Consider the following 9164-nt stretch of genomic DNA (forward strand, 5'->3'; position numbering starts at 1 on the left):
CACCCTCTTCTGTCCTGATAACAACCTTAGAGTGGTCAGGGCTGGCCTTCGGTGAGGGTCAGACGGCCGTGGAAGCCCAGAGGAGGCGCCAGACCCAGGCCAGAGTTCTGGAAAGACTTGCAGAGCAAAGGACCTCAAATCTGGCCATGCCCAAAAGAAATTCCAGATTCTTTGCCATAAGCTTACTCCTCTTACAATATTTCCCCAGTCTTCCCTAACCCCCACCACCTCTTTATTAAATGGTCCCACTACCCTTACAAGTGCTCAAGTCAAAACAAAAGTTGGAGTTGTCATGAGTCCTCTGTTTCATCCACTGCCGTCCCCCAAGACTCGGCAGAGTCCCATCTACTCTGTCTCCGGAAGCGATCCAGAATCTGACCACTTCTCTCCAATTCCACTGTCTCCACTCTGCTCCGAGCTACCACTGTTGCTTACTTGGATCACTGCAGGAGCCTCCTCACTGGTCTGCCCACGTCTGTCCTTGCCACTCTCCACCCCTCTATTCACACGCAGCCCAAGGGATCCTGTTAAAATAGAAATTAGATCCTGTGACTATACAGCTTAAAACCATCCAACGGTTCCTGTTTCACTCAGAATAAAGTCCAAGCTCCTCACCCTGCCAATCTCCAAGCCCCCGACCCTCTCCAGTCTTGAACCACCTTCCACCCAAAAGAACACAGACAGGACCTGCCCTTTCAGGTCCTTTGCATTTGGTATTAACTCTATCCGGAAAATTCTTACCACCTTGATCTAATGCCTAACTCCTTCTCTTCCTTCTGGTCTGAGCTCAGAGGGTAACCTATTTATATCTGAAAACTATTTTGGGTCGGCCCCTCCACTAGAACTTAGTGCCTGCAACCCTTCCTGTTTTACTCCCTGCTGTGTCCCCAGTGCCTAACCAATGTTGGGCACTTTGGAGGCACTGAGTGGATATTTGTTGAACAAATGAATGAAAGCTTAAACTGAGACTTGAAGGTGCCAGGCCTGCACAGCGCTGAGGGAAGACTGTTCCAGACAATGGGTTTACTCTGGGCACTATTTAGGCATTCTGCCGGGAGGCAACGACCCCTTAATCTGGAATCCACGTGTAACCCGCCTCCCCTCTCCACCCATCCAGGAGAAGCCAACCCTCCCGCCTCGCCAGGACCCCGCGATGCCCGCCCCGCAGTGCGCCTCCTGCCACAAGGCGCGAGCCGCCCTCCGCCGTCCGCGCTCGGGCCAGGCGCTGTGCACCACCTGCTTCTGCGCCTCCTTCGAGGCCGAGGTGCTGCACACGGTGGTCGCGGGCCGCCTGCTGCCGCCCGGCGCTGTGGTGGCCGTGGGCGCCTCGGGCGGCAAGGACTCCACTGTGCTGGCGCACGTGCTGCGCGAGCTGGCCCCGCGCCTGGGCATCTCGCTGCACCTCGTGGCCGTGGACGAGGGCATCGGCGGCTACCGGGACGCGGCGCTGGCGGCCGTGCGGCGGCAAGCAGCACGCTGGGAGCTCCCGCTCACCGTCGTGGCCTACGCAGAGCTCTTCGGGGGCTGGACGATGGACGCCGTGGCCCGCAGCACGGCCGGCTCCGGCCGCAGCCGCTCCTGTTGCACCTTCTGCGGGGTGCTGCGACGCCGGGCGCTAGAGGAAGGGGCGCGCCGCGTGGGAGCCACGCACGTCGTGACGGGTGAGCGCAGGCGCGGCACAGAGGGGCGCGGTGGGAGGAACGGGCGCATGCGCGGGCGAGGGGCGGACACTGTAAGTCCACTGAGGCGCATGCCCCAGAGGTCGTAAAGGAGACTGCGTGTATCCTAATTGGAGACGCTAAAAAAGGAGGAGGGGCTGTGCATGCACACTGAAGGTTCATAGTATGTGCATGTCCTTAGATTGGGCGTGGTAAGCTTTTGAGTCACTGCCATCATCTTTGTACACACACGCTGGCAAATAGAGGGGTGGTAGGGTACTCTCTAGGGGCTAGGGCTGTGGTTCTCTGCACTTTTTTTTTATGACATTTTGTCCCTTGTCACAAAAGGAGGGGTATGAAGGGGCATCTCCCATCAGAAGCATCTAGTCTGAACGCAACTGTGTCCTTTTCTCTATTCGCTTCTCCTCTTTGATAACACTTTCTCTGTACCAATCATTACTTAAACAAATAATTGTTGACCATTTATTGTGTGCCAGATGCAAGCTATATAGCCTAGAACAAACTACCTAACCTTGGTTTCCTCTTTTATATCATAGGGATATTAATACTATCTAGGTCGTAGAGTTACTGGGAATTGGATGAATTATGGGAATTACGTATGACGCACTTAGACAAGACACTGAGAAACGGTAAACATATAAATGTTTGCCGTTATGATGATGCACAACACAGTCTCTGCTCCTGTCCGTTTCTCACATATGTAATTATAACCTGATTATAATTATTTCCTGTGCCACTAAGGAAAATGACACAGGAGGACCTAGTGAAGGGAGAAACGTGGGGATTAAGGAAGTGTTTCCTGAGTGAGCGGAGACCTGAAGCCGAGTGGGTAACTAGGTGAAGGACAAAACGGGGGTGGGAGAGGTTCTGAGCAGAGGAAACAGCTTATGCAAAGGCCCTGAGGAGGGAAAGTATGGCCGACTTGAGAAGCCGTAAGACCGGTGTTTTACTATAGACCCAAGTATAAGGTGACAAGTTACAGAATAAGCAGAGATTCAGCTTCAAATTTATGGTGACTGTTGTGTAACTATGCACTTACTTTCTCCCTGGTCCTTCTAAATACCATAATCTGCATACCCAGAGGCACTTGTGTCAACAGCCCACTTGAGCATCTCCATCAAATGCCATTTTGATGTCTGTGCGGTCTGAAGTACACTTCACTAGACTGAAATTATATCTGCAGCGTAAAGCAGTGTTACTCACTACCTGAAAGGGCACCGAGCACAGAGCCTGGTTTGCAATAAGAGGGGGGCAAATGAGGGCATCCCAAGTTGCTCCACGGGAGCCTGGTGTATTCCCCTCTCCTTTCTCGCGGGGTTCACCCGCAGCCTCCCCCGGCCGCCCCACGGTACCGCGGGGTCTCCTCCCGCGGACCCGCCGGCCCCCGCGCCCCCTCCTCACCGGCTCGCGTCTCTCCCCCAGGACACAACGCCGACGACATGGCGGAGACGGTGCTCATGAACTTCCTGCGGGGCGACGCGGGCCGGCTGGCGCGCGGCGGGGGCCTGGGCTCTCCGGGCGAGGGGGGCGCCCTGCCGCGCTGCCGCCCGCTGCAGCTGGCCTCGCAGAAGGAGGTGGTGCTGTACGCGCACTTCCGCCGCCTGGACTACTTCTCCGAGGAGTGCGTGTACGCGCCCGAGGCCTTCCGCGGCCACGCGCGCGACCTGCTCAAGCTGCTGGAGGCGGCGCGGCCGTCGGCGGTGCTGGACCTCGTGCACTCGGCCGAGCGCCTGGCGCTGGCCCCGGCCGCGCGGCCCCCGCCCCCCGGCGCCTGCTCCCGCTGCGGGGCGCTGGCCAGCCGCGCGCTCTGCCAGGCCTGCGCCCTCCTGGAAGGCCTGAACCGCGGCCGGCCCCGCCTGGCCATCGGCAAGGGCCGCCGGGGGCTGGACGAGGAGGGGTCGCCGCGGGAGCCACAGCCGTCCGGACCCCCGACTTCGGAGCCCATCCCCGGCTTCTAGAGACTCCAGTTCTCCGCTGGGATCCGACGACGTGGGAGTGCGGGGCCGCCTGTAAATGACACTGTGAAGGAACCCGAGTTACCTTAGCCCGGGCTTCGGTGTAAGGTTGGGAAGGGGTCGGAACCCCTTACCTGTGGTCCTGCAGAAGCTGGGGCTCTGGGCTCCTGGGGCTGCGGAGGACTCCTGGGTGTCTGGGGGACCCCTGGGCCTCAGAGAGGAGAGAACTGTACAACTTTCCATTCCTGAGCGAGTGGGAATTAGGGGGCCTCTTGCCTGTACCTCTGTGGGGCTCTGGGCGTGCTCAGATAGTCCTAACCCTTCTTGAGCGCCTACTGTGTGCCTCATGTTTCATGTTTGCCTGCAGTGGGATAAGCAAAACCATGTAACGTGATGGGCACGTCAGTTACAGCAATCGTGATGCTTCTGTGTGAGCGCTGTGTACAGGGCAGGCCGTCTCATTTCATCCCCAGCACGATCTCATTGGCTGTAGCCTTGTTACCGAGGCCAAGCTCGCTCTGCTCCCCGCACCACAGGCCAATAAATCGGAGAGGAAGTGTTGAGGCAAGGAATACGACTTTATTCCGGGTTTGGTTGCCAGTTTCTTTTACAGCACAGAGAGGGCGAGAAGATGAGGAAGTAAAGTAAAAAGGCCATACGTTTTGCAAATAACCCCTGGAATGGCCAGCCTCGGGGAGGGGATGTGTTAATTTCTTCTTTCTTGCAGCCATTCTCAGGTGGACAGGGTTCGGATGTTTCCCTGAACAAAGGCACTTTGGTTTAACATTCAGGCAGAGGGGCAGGGTTCCCCGAGGCAGGCCATTATGTATAGATAGTATCCTTTCAGTGAACAAAAGGGGCGGAAAGCAAAGGTTAAAGTAAAAGAAACAGATCCCACACGTAGTCAGGATTGACTCTTCCCTGTTACAGCCTGAGGCCAACTAGCCTGAGGTCACCTCGCTGGAGCCCCAACTAGGGGCTTACACCCAGGGCTGCCTAGGGCTCCTCAAGACAGTGGATTTAGTCCTTACCCCCAATCTCTGTGTGATGGGTGGGGAGCCGCTGGGTGAGCTCCCCAGACCTCAGATTCTAGAGGCAAAGCTGGGTGAGCCTGGGTCAGTGACTTAACCTCTCTGGTCTTCCATTTCCTCCACTGAAAATGGAATCAAAGCCTCCTAGGGAAGCACTGTTGTGAGTATTTGGTAATGGTGTCCGACTTGGTTGTTCGTATTAAAGTTTGGCCACCAGGGGGCTCTGGGTTGCAGGGTTGCCTCCCTGCCAGTCCAGATAGGTGTGAGGCTCAGAAACTTCCTGCCTGACCCCTGGGGAGACTTGGTGTCCTCGGTCCCACCTCCGAGCTTTGCTGGGCTGGTCCCTTGTCAGGAGTGCCCTCCTTTCCCATCTTCTGGCTCACATCCTCCAGGGGCCTCCCAGAAGCCTCCCTGATTCCTCCCATCTAGGTGAGGATGTCTCCTTCCCAGAACCAGCAGCCATGAAGTGGATCTGAGTCCACCTGAGCATTTTGTGGTGGGGAAGGTGCAAGGATGCAGAGCTTCTGCATCTTCACGACCATAAGATGTGTGTTGGGGGGAGGGTGACTCAGAGACACCCCTTGCCAGTTGTTGGGTGCCCTACCCCGTCAGGATTCTCTTGTGCCCAGATTCCAGGGTCCCCAGGATATAGATGTCAGGTGTCTGGGTCAACACTGGGGCGGGACAGAGAGAACAGGAGCTCAGAAAAGTATGACACTGGGATGAACCTCACGCCATCTCCCAGTGTCCTGCTTGCCCCCATCCTGGCATCTCTGTTGCTCACAGAGCAGTCATAGGAGGAGGTTCTCAAAGAGATGGAAAAGGCCCAAGGTCCTTGATTGTCCCTTGCAGCTTTTGACCTGGTCTGTTTGTGGGCATAGGAGGGTCGTGGTCTATGTTGGCCCCTTCCATAAATCAGAAGATGTAGACTCTTTTAGAGTAAACCTAGAAATTTCAGGATGAGAGAAGGTCAGAGCATGAAGAAGCACTTTGTCCTACACAGTGTCCCCAATCCTTATACCTGCAGCTCCTACCCTTTGTGCTTCTCCAAGTTGTACCCAAAGTGGAGACCAAGGACCCTGCATAGAGTCACGTGTTGCAGACCACTTACCCTGCACACTCACAGCCAGGGAAGTGGCAGCAGCTTGGACTTGGATGGGGCAAGTCTGGGATGACTGACACCACCAGATCAGTTCCTTCTATCTGGAGATCAAGGGCAGCTTCAGAAGCAGCAGTCATCCAGAGACTCTTTATGGACTGGACTGCCCCCACTCCTCCCTCTTTCAGGAGCTCCCCTTCTCCCCAGTGATGACCAGGGAAGTAAAGGCTGAGCTCTTCTCATCCCAGGTCTGATGATAACCTGTCAAGGTGGTTCCTTCCATCCAACTCTCCACTCATGTTGCCTCCCCCAAGTGTCCATCTCCATCCCCTTCAGAAAATGGATGGACTGTGGTCTCTCGCTGCTCTCCTCAAATTCTCTCAGAGCAGGGGAGTGTGGGGGGCACAGGACCTACCTGAAACAGAATCTTCTCAATCCTGGCTCTTAGCTCAGGCCTGATCACACAAGAAGCTTCAACAAAGGATGGCTGACCTCAAACTCATCTGCAAGGGGCTCCTTCTGGTCAGAGGCTGAAACAGAACTGGGGTGCTGGGTCCAGACCCAGAACTGGGCGTGATGTTTGCAGGTTTCTGGTGTCAATTTCAGTTCAGAAAGCCACTGGATTTGCATGTGGCTCTCAGTCCATTCCCATGTTTCCCATGAGCCCTGCACTCACACCTGCAGAATGAGTTCTAACTTCTGTACAAGCCCTCCAGCCTCAGAAAGTCTGCCCTCTTTATGGTATCTATCGAAGCTTCCTCTCCTTGCCACAGTACTACTTTTTCCAGACCTTGCCTGGCTTCCTCTGCACTTCATGATAACTCTCTCCATGCTGTGTTCCACTGAGGCCACAAGATCCTTTCCCCAATCTGAAAATTTACCGTTCATGGAGAATAAGGAAAACTTAGAATTTATTTCTGTGACCCATCAGCTAAACCAGACTTCTGACTCCTTTATTTGAGCTGAATCAGGACATGGCAGAGCACCAGGCTTAGAAAATGATCATAAACCACGTTCTCCGTCATCCAGAGTTCCGTGACAGTATGAGAAAGGGATTAAGAACAAGAACAAACTAGCAACCTACTGGAAAGTGAGGGGAGAAAGGGGAGGAATCTGACACAGGGAAGATTTTCTGCAGGGGGTGAGGGTAGAGTCAAGCCCCGAGGGGCAAAGAACTGTGAGAAATGCATTGTGTCTCTGAAGCTAAGTCCCCTCTTCCCTAGGATGAGGAGGTTTTCAGGGGAGACTGAGGAGTTGGCTGTCCCCTGATGAGCACCTCTGTCCTGAGGGACAGAATGTCACCACTCCCATTCCTCCAGCCCTCTTTCCTCTGCATCTGAGACAGGTCAGGGATCTGCCCCCAGGGGGCACTCCAACCACCCTGCCAGACCCCGGGGAGGTCCTAGCTGAACGGTTGACGCTGTCCATGGTTCTGGATCATAGCTGGGCACTGAGTTCAGGAAAACCCCAACTCCGTCAGGGCCCCCAATCCACAGACACAAGGTCCTGAGCCTCAGGCCAGCAGGGCACCTAAGTCGGAGGGGCTTCGGAAGGCTTTCTTTTTTAATTAATGTTGTCATAGTATCTAATTTTGTCTGCTTTTACATTTGACCTTCTCTATCCTTATAATTTAGATGCATATATTGTAAAGAGCATATACTTGGAATAAGAATCCAGGCTGACGCTCTGTTTTTAACGGAAGCATTTATCCAGTATAGTCAATGTAGGTACCCCACGTTACATTTTATCTTCTATATGTGCCACCAATTTCACATTATTTTATCTCTCCATTCTTGTCTTCTTTTGATTTACTAAGTTTTTATAGGATACTTTTAAAGACTTCTAGTTTGTAAGTCATACATTCTGATTCTATTCTTGTCGTCATTACCATAAAATTCCTGCATGCATAATTAACCTACTAAACGAAAACCTCTATCTCCTCCTGGATAATCTGCAGATATTAGGAAATGTAAAGTCCACTTACCTCCCCCCACCCCCAGCTTTGGACTTAGCTGTTGTTATTGTCAGGAAATCTTTTTAAGTTTTTGGTCGCACCCCACAGCATGTGGGATCTTAGTTCCCTGACCAGGGATTGAACCCATGCCCCCTGCATTGGAAGGCAGAGTCTTAACCACTGGACCTCTGGGGAAATCCCTACTGTCAGGAATTTTTAAACTATCTTCTATTGTTATTCTACCGGTAGAGAACCTCTCATGTATTTGTTCTAAATTGTACTGCTTCCTCATTTTTGAATTATCTTTACAGAGTATAGGTTATAAAATTATATTTCAAGACAGTATTTGCTTTCTTCTGCTCTCCACGGTGCTACTTGATAAGTAAGTCAAACTGCTCTTCTTTGGAAGGTAATTGGTCTTTTTTATATATAAATTTATTTATTTTATTTTATTTATTTGGCTGCGTTGGGTCTTCGTTGCTGCACGCGGGCTTTCTCTAGTTGTGACGAGCGGGGGCTACTCTTTGTTGTGGTGAGCGGGCTTCTCATTGTGGTGGCTTCTCTTGTTGCAGAGCACAGGCTCTAGGCGCACAGGCTTCAGAAGTTGTGGCACGCGGGCTCAGTAGTTGTGGCTCTTGGGCTCTAGAGCACAGGCTAAGTAGTTGTGGTGCACAGGCTTAGTTGCTCCGCAGCATGTGGGATCTTCCAAGACCAGGGATCGAACCTGTGTCCCCTGCATTGGTGGGTGGATTCTTAACCACTGTGCTACCAGGGAAGTCCCCGTGAAGGACTTTAAATGCTGGGACAGATGCTTGCAATGTACTAAGACCAAGAAGCCACAAACAGGTTTGTGCAGGAGAGTAAGGGTCAGCCCTCTGGCTGTTGGGAAGATCCCTTTAGGGTCCATAAATGAGATAGGGAAGGGACTGGAGGTCAGGAGATGGAAATGTGCTGCAAGAATTGACAGATAAAAGTGAGGCAAGGGGCTTCTCTCGTGGCGCAGTGGTTGAGAGTCCACCTGCCGATGCAGGGGACATGGGTTCGTGCCCCGGTCCGGGAAGATCCCACATGCTGCGGAGCGGCTGGGCCCGTGAGCCATGGCCGCTGAGCCTGCGCGTCCGGAGTCTGTGCTCCGCAACGGAAGAGGCCACAACAGTGAGAGGCCCACACCGCAAAAAGAAAAGAAAAAAAAAGTGAGGCAAGGAGATAAAGATTATGAACCGAATGTCAGGCTGAGGGGCTGATCTTTCCCTGGGGAGGCTTTGAAGAGTTCTGGGAAGGAGAATGACATCAACAAGTTGCCACCCTGTCCTCTGTGCCTGGCGTAAAAAATGAATAAAATGAAGCCTCAGTTTAATAGAGTCAGGAGACCAGAGGGAGACCTCGCACTGCCCGTGATGAGTAGAGCCCAACAGGAAGAAGAAAGACGGCTCTTCTTTCCTGGCA

At 53.4% G+C, this 9164-nt stretch overlaps 1 protein-coding gene across 1 annotated transcript in view; it reads left to right on the top strand.

Moving 5' to 3' along the window:
* Window positions 1-8168, top strand: part of LOC101273761 (cytoplasmic tRNA 2-thiolation protein 1) — an 8592-nt gene extending 424 nt beyond the window's left edge. Inside the window, exons 2-3 of the mRNA XM_004286475.4 lie at window positions 1118-1661; window positions 3102-8168. Coding sequence (XP_004286523.1) covers window positions 1154-1661; window positions 3102-3637 — 1044 coding nt within the window. The 5' untranslated portion in view covers window positions 1118-1153 and the 3' untranslated portion in view covers window positions 3638-8168. The remainder of the gene's footprint in view (window positions 1-1117; window positions 1662-3101) is intronic.
* Window positions 8169-9164: the final 996 nt, after the last annotated feature.

This window comes from Orcinus orca, chromosome 20, assembly GCF_937001465.1.
Source record: "Orcinus orca chromosome 20, mOrcOrc1.1, whole genome shotgun sequence".
Taxonomy (NCBI): Eukaryota; Metazoa; Chordata; class Mammalia; order Artiodactyla; family Delphinidae; genus Orcinus; species Orcinus orca.